The following is a 19,389-nucleotide window of genomic DNA, read 5'->3' on the forward strand; positions in this document are numbered from 1 at the left end:
GTGAAACGGCTACTACACCCATTGAGCACAAGACATTGCAAACATCTGCTTTGTCCATAACGTCACTCAGGATGATGTTGTTGTCAAACTCTTGGCCACATCTTTGAAAGGCAAAGCCTTGCAGTGGTACAAAGGGTTGTCATCTAGCTCCATCCACAATAGGGACGAATTGGGGGAGAAATTGTCCAACCATTTTGAAGACAAAAGTGATCACCTATCACTTGTGGAGTAGTTAACTACGATCAAGAGGGCACCCCACGAGTTCATGGGAGACTTCAACTTCAGATTCCATAAGACATGGAATAGGATTCCTGCTCTAGTGAAGCCATCCCCAAATCATGCCTTCTTGTATTATCTTAGAGCTCTCAATAGCGATATAGTTGTCATGGTACAATCGATGGGTGGAGCCTCTCTACCTGGTGCATATGACATAGCCATAAGACCAGAAAATTGTTTGATCCACGCTGGGAAGATAGCTCCAAGGCCTCCAATGCCTCTCTTCCCAGAAGCTCCTACTCAACAACCAACCTTGGCTCCTATTCCCATGGCACCTGCAAGTCAACCATCCACGCCATCTACGTCCTCTAATGAGCTCCATGAGGTCAAGGCTCTATTACAAAACTTTGGCAATGAATTGGTGGCACTAAAAAGACAGCAAACTCAGTATAACAGACCTTACCAAGCACAAGGTCAGAATTATCAGCAAAACAAGCCACCCTTTCAAGGGCAAAACCGATGGAGCAATGCTAGGCCTTTGAATAGTGTGAACCCCACAAACGCAAGCAACTCAAAGGCGTTAGTTCCAATGCAAAATAACCTTGCCCAAGAGCAAGATTGGTGTCAACCATGTAATCAGCCACACAACCAAGGTGTATGCCAAAATGGAGGGTTTGACCAAACCTTAGTGGTGCAAGATGAGCCGACCACTTCTGGCCAGCAATATGACCCAAATCAGCCTAGTGTTGGTCCCCAGGCTCACTTACAAGGGGATTTTACCTTTGTCAATTGGCAGGAGGCAGAATTTTGTGGTTTGAACCAAACAAATGGTGAGTCCATGTTGCAATATGCGAGGTCAAAGAAGAGAGCCATGGAGCCTACCTCACCTTCAACATCAGTCCAAGCTCTAACACCCAATGTAGTTGTCCATGATACAAGCCAAAGTACCATGCAAGGGAACAAGAGGCAGGAAGAGGTCCAAGTCGTCCAAAGAGCAAAAGTAGACCTTGTAGCCCCAAAGGGGCCTCTAAAGTCAGTTGGTGTTCCTTTCAACATAGTTGATCAGATGAAGAGGGCCAACCTCAACGTCACTATGTGGGAGGCCCTTTCAATCCCATCCCAAAGGGATTTGCTTAAAGAGGCATTAAAGGATGTCAATCAATCAAGTGGTGAGCCAGCAATCAGCGAAAGGCAACCTCCACTAGCTTGGTGCAGCCCAAGGAGGAAGAAGATTCAAGCAAGATCAGCAAGCCTCCCCCTTTCTATCTCTCCTTAATCATAGGAGACAACTTGGTTCACAACTGCATGATAGATTCAGGAGCTAGTAGCTCAGTCATGCCTAAGAAGGTAGCTAATCTTCTTGGCATAGAATATGAACCCGTGACCAAAGGGGTGGTCCAGTTAGATGGCACTTCTATTAAGACAGTAGGGGTGGTAAAAAATCTGAAGTTAACCTTGCATGCATGCCCCGGTTGCACTGTCTTGCAAGACGTATCAATCATCGACCTCCCTGCCTTCTTTACCATCTGCCTGTCTAGAGACTTCACAGCCAAGATAGGTGGGTACGTGTCTTCCGACTGGTCCCATATGCTATTTCGAACAAGGTATGGTACCAAGGTCACCATAAGGGCAAAGCCCATTGCCCAAAACCACATTGAGCCCTACACCCCTAGCCCTATAAACATGAATTCCACTTTGCATGAAGAGGGGGAGGACTGTGTTGTCCGTGAGCCTGCTACTCTCTTGCAAGAGGTTCCTGATTGCTTGCTGGACGAATGGGCCAATGCTTTTCAATTTGATCCATTAGCTGAGACTGAAGAGACTGGGCTTGACACCTATTGTATCCATGAAGAGGATACTCCTATCCCTAACCTCATCAAGACGCAAGGAGATTCAGAGGGGTTATGCAACATGTTTTTTGATGGTTCAAGAAACAAGAATGGTGCAGGCGTCGGGGTGATGCTTGTTTCTCCTGAGCAGGAGAAATATTTCTTCTCTTTTAGGCTTCAATTCGGTTGCACTAACAATGTTGCTAAGTATGAAGCCTTGATCCAGGCCTCCAACTTGCGCAAAGCAGGAAGATCGGATCTTTGCAAGTATTTGGAGATAGTGAGTTGGTTGTTAAACACATCCAGCGCAAAGCAGGAAGATCAGATCTTTGCAAGTATTTGGAGATAGTGAGTTGGTTGTTAAACACATCCAAGCCCAAAGTGTAGCAAAGAACAACCTACTCAAATCATACAAGCACAAGGTTTGGGATTTGATTGAAGGATTTGAGGCCTTCAATATCCAAAGCATTCCTAGAGGTCAGAACAAGCATGTTGATAGGCTTGCAGCAGTTGGTGCTCAGTTCGACATACCAACGCATGTTGCACGAGAGGAAGAGCAACACATCAGACTTGTTGTGAGGCCTGCTGTCCTGGACAATCAAGTGAATTGGCAAGTGTTTGAAAGCGATCAGCAGATCACCAACTTCTTGCAAAATGAAGCAGATTTTTCTGCTAAAAATCAGTCCAAGCTGCAAGACCAGTATGGAGATCAAATCATGCAGCTCAACTCCAACAAGTTGCCAAAAGGTCTAGTTACCTTGGAGGGCATTTTCAACTCGGATGATCAATTGAAGAAGAGGATGAACTTGGCTGCAAAGAGGGGTGATTACAAGCCAGTTGTTGTTGCTGAGGGTAGGTCCTTGAATTTGGGCAAGGTGTGTTCCTCAATCGAGCAAGAGGCCTTTGTTGAGCTTTGCCAACAATATGATGACATAGTTGCTTGGACCTATGAAGACTTGAAGAGTTTTGATCCTAGCTTAGCCCAGCATACCATAGAACTAAACCCAGATGCAAAGCCAGTAAGACAAAAGCAAAGGCCAATAAATCCCAAAATTGAGCCACTAATGAGGAAGGAGTTGACCAAGCTCATAGAAGCCAATATCATCTTCCCTATCAAGCACTACTCCTGGGTGGCCAACCTTGTCCCTATAAGGAAGAAGAATGGGGAGATCAGGCTATGTCTAGACTTTAGGGATCTCAATAGAGCCTCCCTTAAAGATCACTATCCCCTTCCCTCTATGGAGCAAATTCTCCAAAAGGTCAGTGGCTCAGAAAGATTTTCATTCTTGGATGGGTATTCAGGCTACAATCAGATCTTGGTCCAGGAATTAGACCAATACAAAACTGCATTTACTAATAAGTGGGGCACCTATGCTTATTGTAAAATGCCCTTTGGGCTAACCAATGCAGGTGCCACGTTCCAAAGAGCAATGGACATGGCCTTCAAGGGTGTATTAGCAAGGTTTGTGCTTGTATACCTTGATGACATAACTGTTTATTCGAAGCACACAGCTGACCATCTTGGTCATCTTGAGCAAGTGTTCATGAAATGCAGGGAGTATGGTGTGTCCTTGAACCCTAGCAAGTGTGCATTTGCTACTGATCAAGGAAGATTGCTAGGACACATCGTATCCAAGGAGGGTTTGACCATTGATCCAGAGCGAGTGGAGGCTATTTTTTCTCTTCCACTCCCCAGTCACAAGAAAGGATTGCAATGTTTCCTTGGTAGAATCAACTTTGTGAGGAGGTTCATTCCCAACCTTGCCACCATGGTAAAACCCCTCACTTCCATGTTGAAGAAAAACTTGGTTTTCAGTTGGACCAAGGAAGGAAGGGCCGGTTTCAAAGAGATCAAACAAGCAATTGCTCAAGCCCCTACCCTCGTCAATCCTAATTATGAAAGGGATTTTATCCTCTATACCTTCGGAGGAGAATCCAGCATTTCAGCTGTCCTAACACAGCTGAACGATGACAAGTTGCAGCAACCTATTGCTTTCTTTAGTGAGGGGCTAAAGGACTATGAACTTAGATATAGCTATGTAGAGGAGCAAGTCCTCACTGTTGTAAGGGCATTAAAAAAGTTCGGGCACATGTTGTCCAACAACAAGATCCAGCTCTTAGTTCCGCATGCAAGTGTCAAGGATTTCCTTCTAAACAAGGATATCAGTGAAAAGAGGGTTGCGTGGATAACCAAGGTCATGGAGTATGACATCAACATCAAGATCACCAAGCTTGTAAGAGGCAGGGGCCTATGTGAACAACTTGTCTCATCTTCTGAGACTACTTCAGAGGTCGCCCTTGTGTTACAAGAGGATCAACCAACTGACAATAGCACTCAATTCAGTTGGGTAAGTGACATGACCACCTTCATAATGGAAGGTAGATACCCCCAAGGTCTGGACCGGACCAAAAGAAGACATTTCAGGTTGCAGTCCATTCCCTATGTCTTAGTGAATGGCACTCTTTTTCGAAAAGACTCCAATGGAATCTTACTAAGATGCATCGAGCAAAACCAAGTCAGCAGATTGTTAGAGGAATTTCATGATGGCTCTTCAGGGGGCCACTTCTCTGCAAGGATTATGGCTATCAAAATAATGAGGGTTGGTTATTACTAGCCATTCTTATTCAATGACTCACATAGATGGGTGAAGAATTGCAAGAAATGTGCTCTCTTCTCTCGGAAGCAAAGACTAGCTGCCCTACCCCTTCATCCCATCCAAGCAGATCAACCATTCGCCCAATGGGGTTTAGACTTCATTGGCATGATAAACCCACCTTCTAGTGCTGGCCATAAGTGGATCTTGGCCGCAACAGATTACTTCACTAGGTGGACAGAGGCAGTTGCATTGAGGGATGCTACTGAGGCCTCAGTGTTAGAATTCCTTGAGGGAATTGTGACAAGATTCGGTATCCCCTCTACCATCATATTAGACAATGCCAGGGCATTTGTTGGAACCCAAATCAATTCTTGGGCAGTTAAGCATGGTGTATACTTGAAGGCATCATCCAACTATTACCCTCAGGGTAATGGCTTGGCTGAATCTTCCAACAAGAACCTCATCAGGATAATTAAAAGGACAATTGAAGACAATCAGAGGGCATGGCAAACTAAGTTGAGGACAGCCTTATGGGTTGACAGGATCACACCCAAGAGGGCGATTGGTAATCCCCTTTCATGCTAGTATATGGGAAGGAAGCAAGACTCCCAACTTCCCTAGAGTTACCCTCTCTTGAACAAGCACATCAGCTGGAATTAATAGAGAATGATGCCATGACAGTAAGACTAGCTGAGTTGATGGAGTTGGAGGAGGTTAGAAGTCAGTCTATGCATACACTTAAGACTCATCAAGGGCAGGTTAAGAAGGTTTTTGACAAAAAGGCTACTAATAGGGTCTTCAAAGAGGGAGATCTAGTTCTCAAGTGGGATGCAAACAGAGTCAAAGCTGGGCAACACTCCAAATTTGATGCTATCTGGAGTGGTCCATATGTCATTACTAGTTGCAAGGAGGCCAATGCATTTCATCTCTCCAAGCTTGATGGCGAAGTTCTTCCAATTCCAGTGAATGGGATTCATCTCAAACCTTGCTTCTAAAGAGGGTGTTGATTACTATGGAAATATTAGACTAGAGGTTGTTTTGCTTTCATAAGTGTTTATCCACATGCCGCATTCTCCTTAAGAGGGTGTATGCTCTAGTTTTCAGTTTTCCTCCAAGTGATGGCACACATATGTTTGGGTCTTCCATGACTCAGTGCCCAATGGATGCTTAAGGCTTCTGGACTTCATGCTTAGCAGGCAAGCATCCCGCAGAAATTGCCAAAAATGTTGTCATTTTATGACACCCTTGGTCCATCAGTCAAAACTGATCAGTGATATGTTCCATGGACTAGCGCTGCCCAGTTGATCAAGGAGAAAAGCAATGGAATTATGAAGTATGAAGTGTTGTCTTGTTAGAAGCAAGTTCCTAAGTCTTCCCAACTACGGTGACTCCGGTCTCCGAAGTTACCCCAGAACTCCGGAACCCCCAGGTTCCGAAGTTCCTTGTTCTTCTACCCCGAAACTCCGAAACCCACAAGTTTTGAAGCTCCTTGCTCTTCTACCCCGGAACTCCGGAACCCCCAAGTTCCCAAGTTCCTTGTTCTTCAACCCCGGAACTCCGGAACCCCCAGGTTCCCAAGTTCCTTGTTCTTCTACCTCGGAACTCCGGAACCCCCAAGTTCCGAAGTTCCTTGTTCTTCAACCCCAAAACACCGGAACCCCCAGGTTCCGAAGTTCCTAGTTCCTCTACCCCGGAACTCCGGAACCCCCAGGTTCCGAAGTTCCTTGTTCGTCTACCCCAGAACCCCGGAACCCCCTAGTTCTGAAGTTCCTTCTTCTTCTACCCCGGAAATCTGAAACTCCCAGGTTCTGAAGTTCCTTGTTCGTCAACCCCGAAACTCCGGAACCCCCAGGTTCCCAAGTTCCTTGTTCTTTTACCCCGGAACTCCGGAACTCTAGAACCCCCAGGTTCCTAAGTTCCTTCCCCAACTACAGTGACCCCGGTCTCCGAAGTTCCCCAACTACGGTGACCCCGGTCTCCGAAGTTCCCCAGCTACGGTGACCCCGGTCTCTGAGGTTTTCCAAACTACTTCCGACTTGCAACACATCGACACTCGAAGCTTTAAATGCTCCGACAGCTTTGGTGACTTATGCACTTTTTTTGTGGAGCCACAGGGGTGCATTTAATGTTTTTGGTAGGATTTCCATCAAGGGAGGTACAGGGCCATGCTTGGTGACTTGCGTCATGCCTGACTTTGGAAGGTTAGTCAATCCACCTTCTCAGGATTGCCCTTTGTGGGTATGGCTAGGTTGCTTGCATGTACAAGTCAAGTGCATGCACTTCCCTGCACCTCCAGACTGACATGCAGGGGTCATGATCACCCTTGTGACCATTTTCTATATAATGGCTATTATGGCCTCATTGTAAAGGGTTCTCTCCTTGCTGCCTTGAGCTTTCCTATGCTCTTTCTCTTCTCTTGAAGACTTGTAATTTTTGCATTTCTGCAACTGTAAGATTGGCTTTTGGCCTTATGATTAATTGAACAAAAAATCACCATTCTTGCCTCCTTCTAACCTATGTATGCTATGTATGCTCTCTTACCTTCATTATAGGTGTATGTCTTGTGAATTTTATCTCCATATATGCTGTGTTAACTTGTTTACTGAGTGTGACTTGTGGGAATTCTTCTCCCCTCTTGACACTTAGCAAACTCTAACCTCCATGCATGTGTTTGGGTCACTTATATAATTGAAGTTGTGCATCTTTTGGGTTTTTTAGTTGGTTCTTTGTGTCATTTTGGTAGGGAGAGGAACAATCTCTTCTTGGTGCATCACCTCCCTTTATTTCAAGCAGTTTTCTCTTCCCTTTACCTCTACAAGTTGTTGGGATAGGCTTAGGAGTTAGTTTTGAAGTATTGAGTTTGTTCAACACCTGCACCTGGATAGAGAAGGAAGTCAGCCTTCTCCGGAGATTCAACCCCCTTGCACAAGGTCCCACACTTCGGGGTTGTTTCCATGTTTCACAAGGTTGTTGAGTTGATAGCTCAGCAAGGGTGCAAGCTTTTGTGATAACAGTAACCAGTGGCAAAGAGGGGTTGTCATGTGGTCAGAGACCCATGGAGTCAAGGAGCCAGTTACAATCTCCCTGCCAGTCTTCCCAAAACAGAGAGGATATTTGAGTGTTTGAAAGCATTAAGGTTTAGAGGGGAAGCATAGGGAGACCACCCATCTAAATATCTGGATGTTAGTACTGATAGTTTAGGCCAACCTATAATATATATATGCTTGCAGGTATTGTGTATACATCCTTGTGATTGCAAGGTTATCCATAATCAAGCTATCGGTTGCAGGCTTAAAGTATGATCTGACTTCTGTTACGAGTCTTCCCTTTATTGTAAATCATGCATATAATCAATTAATGCTAGTCAATGATCAATACGGAATTATATTCTCAGATTTAATCAGAAATGTCTCCTTAAAATAGAATTGATAGATACTATAAACATATTAAATAGAATTATTACTGTTAATCCTTTGATTGGGGACATCACATTGCTATTATTGTTGTTATTATAGTTGTTAAGTTTTAAGAGGCAAAAGATTGTATTATACTAATTCACCCCCACCCACTCTCAATATAAGTGTGTGCTCTTCATATATATTGAAAACAAAGGAAAAGACCCATGTATAGAACAAGCCTTGGTAAAATTGTGTATAGAGTGTCAATTGAAAGAGATAATGAGTTACCTCTATTATAAACAACAAATATGATCATCTGTTTGAAAGGGAGGACAAAAAGAGAGAAAACCTTTTACTTAGAACTCAAAGAAATAGTAATCAAAATTGGTACCTACATGTCAAAAACCAAAAAACAAGTTCAATACATGTTAACTTCAATACAAATGATAGTTTCAATGTTCATAATCTATAAATTTCTTCTACGACTAAAGCTGAAAAAAAATTGCCACTATGTAGGTTCCTTGAATTGGATGGTCTTCATATAGCTTCTTGTTGAGGAACAATATCATCCTCAACAACATGATGTGAATGCAATGAACCCCCACTAGCGGCTCACCTTCTCAATCCTCATATGCTCCCACTTTTGCTTGCCATTCTGCTACCTCCCTCTCCAAATCTGTCATATTAGCCTCAATCATACACAATTCCACATCGACAACAACTGAATCAAAACTCAGATTGATGCCATTAAAGTCAAGCACCTTGTGCATCTCCCACCACTTTACCTTCTTTGCGCACAATTGAAGGTTGTAATGCTCGAAGCCAAGGTCCTTCAAGTACTTTTTGAGTCAACCTATTATGTTTCTTTGTGTGAATGGCCTCAAAACACGCCAATTGAGCTCATAACAAGAAGCACCACAAAGTTGAGGCAAAAAGTGCATGGAAAGAGTTTGAAGACCAAGTGTTTTTAGATAAACTTCCTACCATAAACCTACAAAGACATCTAACCTTCTATAGATTTTAAAAAACTTAAAATTTAACGTAAACATATATGTTTTTTTACCTAGCTGCAAAGTAGTTATCCTATGTATGCATAAAGGTGAAGAAAACAATCTCCCCTTCACCCCTTATAAACCAGTAACTCATCATGTATGATGTCTCTAAGATTTTCACCTAGAACCAACTTCTCCATACACGTGTTGAGACCAGTCATAACCTTTTCATTTGCTTTGAATGAGAATATGTTTGTGGGGTTTGTTCCACTTTCAAGCAATGTGTCAGATGGATTCATATTTGTTTCTATTAAACCTATACAAATGTTCAATCATTTCTTTGGCCCTGTCCGTGGCCTCATGTATATTACATGGAGGTTTTATGCCCAAAAACCAACTATATAATCCTAACTAACTGTTCTAACACCTAAAACAAGAGAGTATATAAAAATGAATCAAAAATTAAACTAAATCAAACATTTACAAAATCAGCAAATCATAAGATTACACAGTTCATATCAAAATACATCAGAGATTCTCTATTCATGTATCAAGTTTATAGTTGTGAGCACTAGTCTTTAGTCATTGTTATGATGTGTAATAATTATCAATTGTTGCATAACAACTTCTATGTTGTTGCACAACAACCTTCAATTGTTGCATAACAAGTTTTATGCTGTTACGCAACAGTCCTCAATCAATGCATAACAAGTTCTACTTGTTGCATAACAAATCAGTTTCAAACAATGTTTAAGTCTTCAATTTCTAGAATTGATTCTTAAAGATTTCAAGTCCAATGGTGATGGTTTTTGGCTGAAGATGTAACTTCAATGCACCCTTATTACAAGGTTGATACTTATGTTGTTGCTAATATTCTTTATTTTTATATACAAGGGAGTGGAAACTTAAGTGTACAATTAATATATCAAAAAACCCCTTTTTTTTAAGAATCTTTTGATCAAAATATTACATTGAAGACCTCCTGCACATTCTTAGCAAATATATCACAAAAAATGGTCTTCAAAACCCTCTTTGCTTCAGCGTTACTACAATAATGACTCTACAACCACCATTCCCTACTAAACATGATCTTAAGGTTGGGAAATGCAGCTTTGATACTCTACAAGGTGATCAAATTTGTCACTAATTGAGTAACTTGCACGTGAGTTCAAGACCTATATGTGGTTGTAGATGTTTTTTTGTGACATTCCTTGCATCTTCAACCATGTTCTTCACCCAACTAAGTTTCTCAATATACTCAAGAAGGTCAAATGCGTGGGCCACACAAGGGCTCCAAAATGATGAAGGGTGTCTCCTCTAGCATTTTACCAACTAAGACTAGTTGCATAGTTCATTGTCATATGGATAATTTTCTCCATCACTACCTCATTCAACAAGTTGCACAATATCTCAGCATTTTTTACTTCACTAGAGTATCAACTAATTTCAAGAACACTAATCCTAAATCCACAAGAAAATTGATTAAGGATTGGTTCCAAACATCCATCCACCTGTCGAATAAGATGTTGCAACCCTTCTTTATCTATTTTACTTTTTGTTCATCTACTAGAAAGTTTGTATTATTGACTACATCCTACAATAATGGCCCACTCAACTCATATTGGCTAAATGCCTTAACCGTTTTACTTGTCATAATCAATGCAATGGCCAACTACAACAATAAGGATGTCACAACATTATTTGAAATCTTGTTGGAGACATGTAGTACCAAAAATTGGCACATGCCAACTCAGCCTCATGATACAATTCCCTATTCCGCACAATTCCTTCCACCAAAGGTTGTGCACTGGGAGAATTATGAGGAGCAAAATACTCGAGGTACAACTGTCCACACTAACTAATCCCCACATCCATGGCCCAATAGAAGATGCAAAGGCACCTATATCTCCCTCTAACCCTGTAAAACTAATACGTGTCAATGCCTTTGTTGTCCTCTTTTTCTCTCTTCTTTAGATCATAAGCCAATGTTGTACCTCATTCTCAACCTCCTGAACACCTTGTGTACATTTGATTACATCAGAGCAACAAATATCTGCAAGGTGATATTTTAGGCAATTTGTGCATCTTCTCATATCTATCCCACAAATAGTTGCAGATTATTTGGTCATACATTCTACTTGTCATCACATGTTTTCAAGCAAGCCTAGAAAAATGGAAATCAACCTTAGCAAAAAAATAAATAAAAGGGAAAAATCAAACAAAAGCCTAGCAACAATAAATGCCTTAAATTTTTTTTAAAGATTAATAAAACTAATTACCGGAAACCCTAGGAATAAATAAAAGATAAAACAAAAACAAAACATAAAATGTAATGTCCTCTTTCTAGGCGATAGGAGATGGTTAGGGGACTCATTTTGAGGGGCATAGAACCTTCCAGGGGCTCTGTGAGCCATTTTGAGCGTTTAGTCGACTAGATGACCGCCTGGACAACCACGGAGTAGAGAGGGATCTTTTTGAGAAATTTCTGGAGTTTGGAGTGAGGTTCCTATTTTTTTGGGCGAGTTCCTATTTTTTAGGAGGAACCACCAGTTAGCCTATAGGACTTAGGTGGCATCGGTGACCACAGTGCTTCAGACAGAATTCAGATCTAAGTCCTGGATTGCATTTTATGAATAAATAAGGAAATGTTTTAATATTTCCTAAGTTTGGAATTAAATAAATTAATAATAAAGTGATATCATAAGTCACTTTATAATAAAATAAGTTATAATAATTTGTGGCCCTTTTCCTAGGCATATGAGCATAAAATGTAATAAAAAGGGGAAAACATTATAATAATAAAATATAATGCCTAAGGGGTTGATTTTTAAAGGAAGACTTGTATTTTATTAAAAATTATAAGTTGAAAATACCCTAAAGGTGATGACCTAGGGTTTGGAGCCTTTTGAAAAAGGCGTTTGGAGGTCATTTTGGCATCATTATTATTCATTTTTTCATCAAATCTTCTTGGAAGCAACCTGCAACCTGCAGAGAAGCGATTGTACATGAGATTGGGAACGAAAACTCTCAGCTCTAGGGTGATTAGACAGAGCCCCAGCCACCTGCAACACCTAGGAACACAAAATAAACATTGAGGACCAAAACCTTGAGGTTTGCTGACTGATACAGCAATCACAGTACTTGCACAGCAGATCTGGGCAGTTCAAAGGCCTTTACAAGCAAATTGGATACTGATTTTAGCAGGCCGTACCTCCTACAGCAGGGCTGAACCTCCCATTCATGCCTGGGGAGGCTAAATAAATAATTAAAGGAGTTTTGGTGGTGGAAATAAAGTCTGAAATTATTGTCAGACGTTAATAGCAGCAGATCATCAATTATTTCAAGGAGATTGCAACGTGACCTACATCAGCATTTCATTGGGGAAAACTAATCATTCTTGGAGGCCTTGACTAGCAACCCTAAAGAATTTGCAACTGATCTGCTCGCTCTTACACAAATTTTGTTTTGATAATTATTTCTAAGGCAAATAAAACTCTTTGGAGCTGTTGACATTCATTGGAGGCTTCAGTATTGCTCTCTGTGTCAGATCAGGTAATAAAACAAGCTCATCCAGGCAGGTGTGGACTCCTGGTATACCAATTTGGGCTCTAGATGTTAAAATTTGTTCACTCTTGAATTTATAAATTGATAGTAATAAAAATCAGAATTCTGAATTTTGTTTCAGTCCATTATTCTTTCATGCATTGCATTTATATTCCATTCAGCATTGTCAAACATTCAAACAAAAACCTTCAAAAACCATAAAAACTTCAAAATTCACCAAAAACCCAAAAACACATTCGCTGGTCAAAGATTTAAAATCAAACCAGGAACATCAGTTTGGGCAAGATTCCTAGTTGGTATCTTACATGAAACCCTAGCATCTTCCTTAAAATGCCTTGAAAATAAAACAGTAAATAAACACAAAACCTATTGCTGAAAATACCACTAGTAGGACCGCAAAAGAGCTGAAACAAGCAGTCAAATGTCTCCAAGCTCTTCAACCAAAGGAAAAAAAAAATGATGAAGAATGTAATTTTTTAGAGTGAATCACAGCATGCAAATGCAGCTGAATTTTCCTGACAAATTTATGATTTTTTTCCAAGTAATCAGTGAGTTATCCATGAGTCACTGGCCAGATTTTTACAAAAATCTCACGACCAAGATATGCATTCTTGGTGGATTGATTGTCTATAGGGAGTTGCATAATTTAGTTCTATTGGTGAGCAGTATTTCTTGCACTTGCTAGTCATTATGACAAAGATGGAGTTGGTTTAGCAAGGCCCCAGACATGTTTGGCAAGCAGTTAAGCAGTTGCTATTGGACATCTGTTGGAACTGCTCAACTACTATTGCTAGGAACAATCAAGAAAGGATATAGGGCAGCCAAGGAGTCGATTGAAGGGTTCAGTTACCTCAGGACATGCTCTTGATGATGTTTTCAAAGAGGGGAAGACAGCATACAAAGTTCTTGCGAAACACAGTAAAAAAGGGGAGGTAAACAAGACCGTGAGGTTAATGTATAACTCCATTAGGAGAATTGATATGGCTGATCTCCATGTACTGGCCTTCATTTAGTGAATAGTATGTTTGTAGTGTACCTTTCTGGATATTTCACCCATTTGGGTTTTCTCCAACTGAAATCCTGTGTGGTGTGTTTCACTTACTGTATGTGTGCCCTATATTTAGGCTAATTTTCTTTCTGTTATTGAACATTATAAACTGTTGCGAGCTGATTAATTCCTTTAGGGCAGGCTACTGAGAGTTTGTTAGTAAGAGTTAGCCTGGTACAATCCATTTTAATGATATTTAGGGTTATAACCCAGTGATTATGGATAAAGTACCAAAGGATATGCAATGAAAGAAACCATAGGAGGACGGACCCTTGATCCTATCAAATGTTTCAAGCACAATGGAGGAAATAAAACAAGACAAACATCACTAAGGTGTCCAAGTAACAAATTCACCATTAAGCTTTTCCAACAATGTCCTGTTTCATTCATGTATACAAAGTAGTTGAATTTCATGCAGTTAATAACATGAATGGATGTAAGCATAAAAACTATTTTAGATTTGGAAAAAATACAAGAAATCATCATTAGAACATATAGGAATTAATTGGAAAATCTTTGTGTTGATCCTTGTAATATCCCTTGCTTGAAAATATAGAAATGGTGTATTATCAACACAAGGAATATCGTCAAACAATTGGCTAACAAGGTCTCAGTTTGCTGGTCTTAGTTCTCAGTCTGATTTAATCCGTTAGCAGCATCAAAGATGAATGCAAATGATCTCATTATTGTCTAAATTATCAGCATATTGTCTAATAACAACCTGACTCTTCTAACACATACACATAAGATGTAATGAACTCCTACAGCTCAATAGTCATTTTATCAAACATATGGCATGCAATCCATGATGACACATATAAGACTGAAAGCAACCTTATTCTTCCTTAACAATTGACAATAGTATGATTTCAAAATATCTACACAATGGCTAGACTCTTGAATAGTTTCAGTATTTTCTGAGTACATGTGCAGCCATGACTACATACATATTCAATCATAAAAAATCATCGTAGACAAAGCAAAAAGGAACCTGGAGGAGATCGCCTAGGCTGGAGAATGAAGATGCAAGCAATATTATGAGTGAGGGAGCCTTTAATGTACCATTTCAACCCTCTATACCAATCGCCCCTGCTGCTGCACTGAAGTCTGATGCATGGTTGATGTGGTGACTGCAAATCCTTATCTCTCCCTAAAAATTAATCGCCCTTCCTAGACAAGTGGAGCGCTGTCTTTAGAACTGAGATTCAGTGCTAGATTGATGACTTATGAGTAAAATCGTGGGTTAGGAGCTGTCTGCCACGATTTCTGATTCAAACAGAATAGTATTGATTACTTCACGAAATCAACCATAAATTGTCTTCAAAGGAATCGTCTTACTCTACAAACAATATCACTGTCCTCAATCCCTTGAATTGATGCATTCACAATGACCTGTGAGCAAAATCGTGGTGGAGGGGGGTCTGATGCAATGTGTCTTCAGATCTGATATATCACCTGCAACAACTAAAAAATTCCTCCAAGGTGCATCAAGAAGATTCACCTAGCCTCTCCAAATGCATAGACACAGCTATCACTAGTCATTCACCCAATGGCTGAAGTCTTCAACAAAATTGTACACCATGAAACTGATATAAAAACCCCAATTAGCTCAATACGAAGAACTGAATGTTCCTAACTCTCAAGGCAACCCTTCGGAGGATCTCTCACCCCCTCAGTTATGCAAATCAAAGGGAGGTATCGTTCCCTAAGACCAAATCTGCAGACAGCCCTTGGCTCCACAACCACAATACAAGAGGAGATAACAAACAATTGATGATCAACCATGAATTACCCTCCTCTATTTATTCTTTTCATATCCCATCATAAGATTCCTTCTAGAAGATCCCCTCCTTATCTGGTTGGTACGCTTTATTATTTCTTAAGTGACTTTTTTAATTATTTTTTTAATTTTATACTTAAGTCACTTTATTAATTTAATAAAATATAAAGTCATCTCACGTATGTTTTTTAAATGAATATAATGAGACAACTTATATAATATTAAATTAAATAATTTCCCCTTATTTCTCCAAAAATCTAACACAAACAATTCCAGGCAAAAATCGGGGACATAATCCTTTGAGATGCTGTATACTTGGAAACAAACCCAGAGCCAAACCACGTGGACATAGAGACCTAAAGTGATGAAAAGAAAGGAATTCACCTTAAAAAACACTTATTTTAAGTAATCAGAGGTCTTATAGATCCCTAAGTACATAAAAATGATCATTTAAACATACCAAAAAAAAAATATTTAATTAGAAAGCTACGAAAAATAAGAAAGAATAACCATCATGATTTATAGAGAAACTAAAATACCTTTACTCTGATCAAAAGGTGATCCATCTACAAGCAATGACTTGTACCCAACACTTTTGAAAACCAGCCTGCAAGTTGGTAATAGAAATTCAAATATATAGTCTTGAAAGTTTTGTCAATCTACAAATCAGAAATCATTATTGGGAGTAGTATAAAAAAGAATTCAGAAATCATTATTGGGAGTAGTATAAAAAAGATGTTTTATGTTGCTAGAAATGCACTTTACTAATTGCATATGTATCTCCATTGACACTTATGGTCAGTCACTTATCCTCACCCTCTTTATAGTAGACATCACAAAATGACACAATCGTTAAAGCAATTTCATTCAGTTGAAGTAAATGTATAATAATTTGTTAAAAACAAATTTCAGTTGATAGATAAAATATTTGAGCTCTTTGTTACTAGATTGTTAATGCATATCAAGAAACTAAAACATATAGCTGAAATCTGGCATGCTTCTTAAAAAATCTGATTGTGTTGGCCCTTATTTTATGTACAAAAGAAGAAAACTTATCATAAAAATCCAATGAGGAATCCTTTAATTATGTTGTTTAGCATACAATATGATAGGCGTTATAAAGTTATTTAGAAGATGGGAGACAATTAAGTGAAATAAGCAATGGGTCGAAATAAAGCATCCACAATATTAAATTTTAAAGTATAAGAAGCCATTTCTTGATCCTGGGATTCGCCTAAGGAGACAATATGAGGTGTCCTTGTCATTAATGTTGATTTTCAAGTGATCCAAAGATGACACCATAATTAAATATATTTATGTGAGTGAAGATGTATTTATAGTGTATTTTATTAGGTAAAAGAGGGTAGTTTAGTTGGGACTCTCTCTGAAAAACAAAAATTGTCCCTATGGGAATAAGCGTCTAGACATGTAGCCATAGCTTCAATATAATACAATTCATAATTACCCATTACAAACTGTTTAGATCTAGCATATGAAATAAGTACTACAGAAACAAAAGCACTATGATCTCACGTTGAGTTAGGCGCAAATGGGTCCAAAGGTTAATCCCAAGGTCCTCTTCGTGGTCTCAACCCAAACCAATGTCAAGGCTTCCAACCATCTCCATCTCAACATTTGCGGCCAACATGGCAGCACCCTCAACATTTGCTAGGTCGTCTTTGACTTCCACCAAGTTTGATGCAGCAGCAATTCCCCCACAACTCCTTCCCAAACTCAACCCTTCCACCACGATTTTGCTTGTGTTTGCATCTAAAGTCACATCCAACAGGAGAATAAATAAATCAGCATTGTCATAATCCTATTACCTCCTTGATCTACTTACAAAGATGTTCTTTGTTTCATTCTATGAAAACCCCAATGGTTTCAATCAAAGTTGACAAACTCATACTCCGCAAAAATTTGGCAAAAAACTAAGAAACTTAAAAAATTTCTTAAATTTCATTAGAAACGCATTTTTTGCAAAATCCAATGAATAAATAAATGAGTACATAAAAGAAACAAGCTGAGTCTAGTTACATATGAATGATTTAAATGCAAATTGGGTACAAAATGGCATCCTCGTGTGGAACGCTAATGTCTGAAAGTCTGAAACAAAACGAAAATAGCAAATTGTCTTTGTAAAACTAAAAGTAAATACTACAACAAAACATTTTACATCTTCCTCTTCCCATCTCTATTAAAAACTAGGGGAGAATTAGCTCTAGTCCTAGGAGTCTGCTATGGTTGCACTGCCTCACTCAGCATGATAGGCTGAGACTAAACCTCCATCCTAGATGTAGATGCTGCAATGCGCCCCAGCCCCCTACAATTCGGCCGGGGGCCACGATAGAGAGCAAAGCGAGGGGCACGATCGACAATGACTCCTCCTCAGCATCCTCAATGTCATCCATTGTAAATCCAAATCCATGCCCCTCCATTGCCTGCCTCTCCAAATCATAGATCTCGTCATCGGTAAACAATGGAGGTTGCTCCTACGTTGTCCAATCACTATAAGGATCTATATCATCCAAATCGATTGGACCATCTAAGGATATTGTTTCCTCTACTTTCCTTATGTGCAACTAAAGATTATATTGCACAAAGACAAGCTCATTGAGGCGTTTTTGAGCTAATTTATTCCTCTTCATGTGGATGGCCTCGAACAAGCTCCAATTGCCCTCACAACTGGATGCACTACAAGGTTAGGAAAATCTTTGCAGATTTGGGCTATTTCCACCCCAATTTTTCCACCAAGACTACACAAAATAAAATATTGAAGAGTTAGAAAGCAAAGTCAAAACATATTTTATCAAATTATCAATAGTTAAAAGCTTGTAAATTTGAAATTTGTAGCTAGTAAGATGCATATGAAAGACTCTAAATATTATACCTGGTGTTTAAGTGGTTCTTCCTCTCTTAGCCATAATGAGGTCTCTCACCTAAACATCGGTAGTCGACCTCTAGATGTATGCAATGAGGCCCTCCATCACCTCGCCACTAGGATATGAAAAGAAATCAAAGTAGAAAAAATGAGGGTTGAGGAAGTATCCTGCTACATGGATGGGTTGTTGGAGATGATAATTCTACCTCCTATCAATAATTTCCCATATGGGATCAGATTTAAGGTGGGCCCCCTTGTAATAATTTTTGATAGACTTCTTGGCCCTATCCATGGCCTCATAAAGATACCCCATTGGTGTTGTTTCCCCATCTAGCAAGCAGAGAACTCTAACCAAGGGCTCCAACACCTACAATTTAAAAATACAAAAAGATTAAAGCTAAACATTTATAATGGAAGACTTGAACTGAAAACAATAAATCTTCAATTTGAATTTAAATTTGAACTTTTGAATTACCTTCACAATCTTTGTAGCTCTTTGTGCAAATAGGTTGTCGAAGACAATGCATGCAACACTTTCTCCTTTAGGCTTCTTTGAATAAGTTGAGTCTAGCCATACTTGACTCACAAAAAATTGTTTCAAAGTGGTCAATGAACCAAGAATAGCCTTACCAACTATTTCCCTTGGTTGAGCTCTCTCATCAAGTTAAGAACCCAAGGGTGATTGTGGATATATTTTGTCATCCCCCTTGCATCGTTTACAAATGGTGTCACCCAATCAAGTTTGCCTATGTCCTCCAAAAGAAGGTCAAAGACATGTGCTACACAAGGTGTCTAGAAAAGTGTGTTGTGTTTCTCTTGGAGGTTTCTACCAGCCGCCACATACGTTGTTGCATTATCGGTTATTATTTGCACCACATTTTCAACTCCCATCTCCATGACAACTTGCTCCAACATCACAACCAAAAATTTTACATTTTTCACCTTGTTGGAGGCATCCACTGATTTCAAAGAAACCACATTATTTTTGCAAGCAACCAAAAAAATTAATTATCATGTAGGTTTTCCCATCCAATCCTTTCTTTGCTCTTCTACCACTTCTCTTGCCCTATCAATTGCACTCACA

At 39.7% G+C, this 19,389-nt stretch overlaps 1 protein-coding gene across 4 annotated transcripts in view; it reads right to left on the bottom strand.

Annotated features, from left to right (window-relative positions):
* Window positions 1-19,389, bottom strand: part of LOC131061576 (NADPH:adrenodoxin oxidoreductase, mitochondrial) — a 138,443-nt gene that overhangs the window by 101,852 nt on the left and 17,202 nt on the right. For all 4 annotated transcript variants that reach the window (XM_057995331.2, XM_057995329.2, XM_057995333.2 and 1 more), the window contains one exon: window positions 15,964-16,031. In XM_057995331.2, the coding sequence (XP_057851314.2) occupies window positions 15,964-16,031 (68 nt within the window). The remainder of the gene's footprint in view (window positions 1-15,963; window positions 16,032-19,389) is intronic.

This window comes from Cryptomeria japonica, chromosome 6 (assembly GCF_030272615.1).
Source record: "Cryptomeria japonica chromosome 6, Sugi_1.0, whole genome shotgun sequence".
NCBI lineage: Eukaryota > Viridiplantae > Streptophyta > Pinopsida > Cupressales > Cupressaceae > Cryptomeria > Cryptomeria japonica.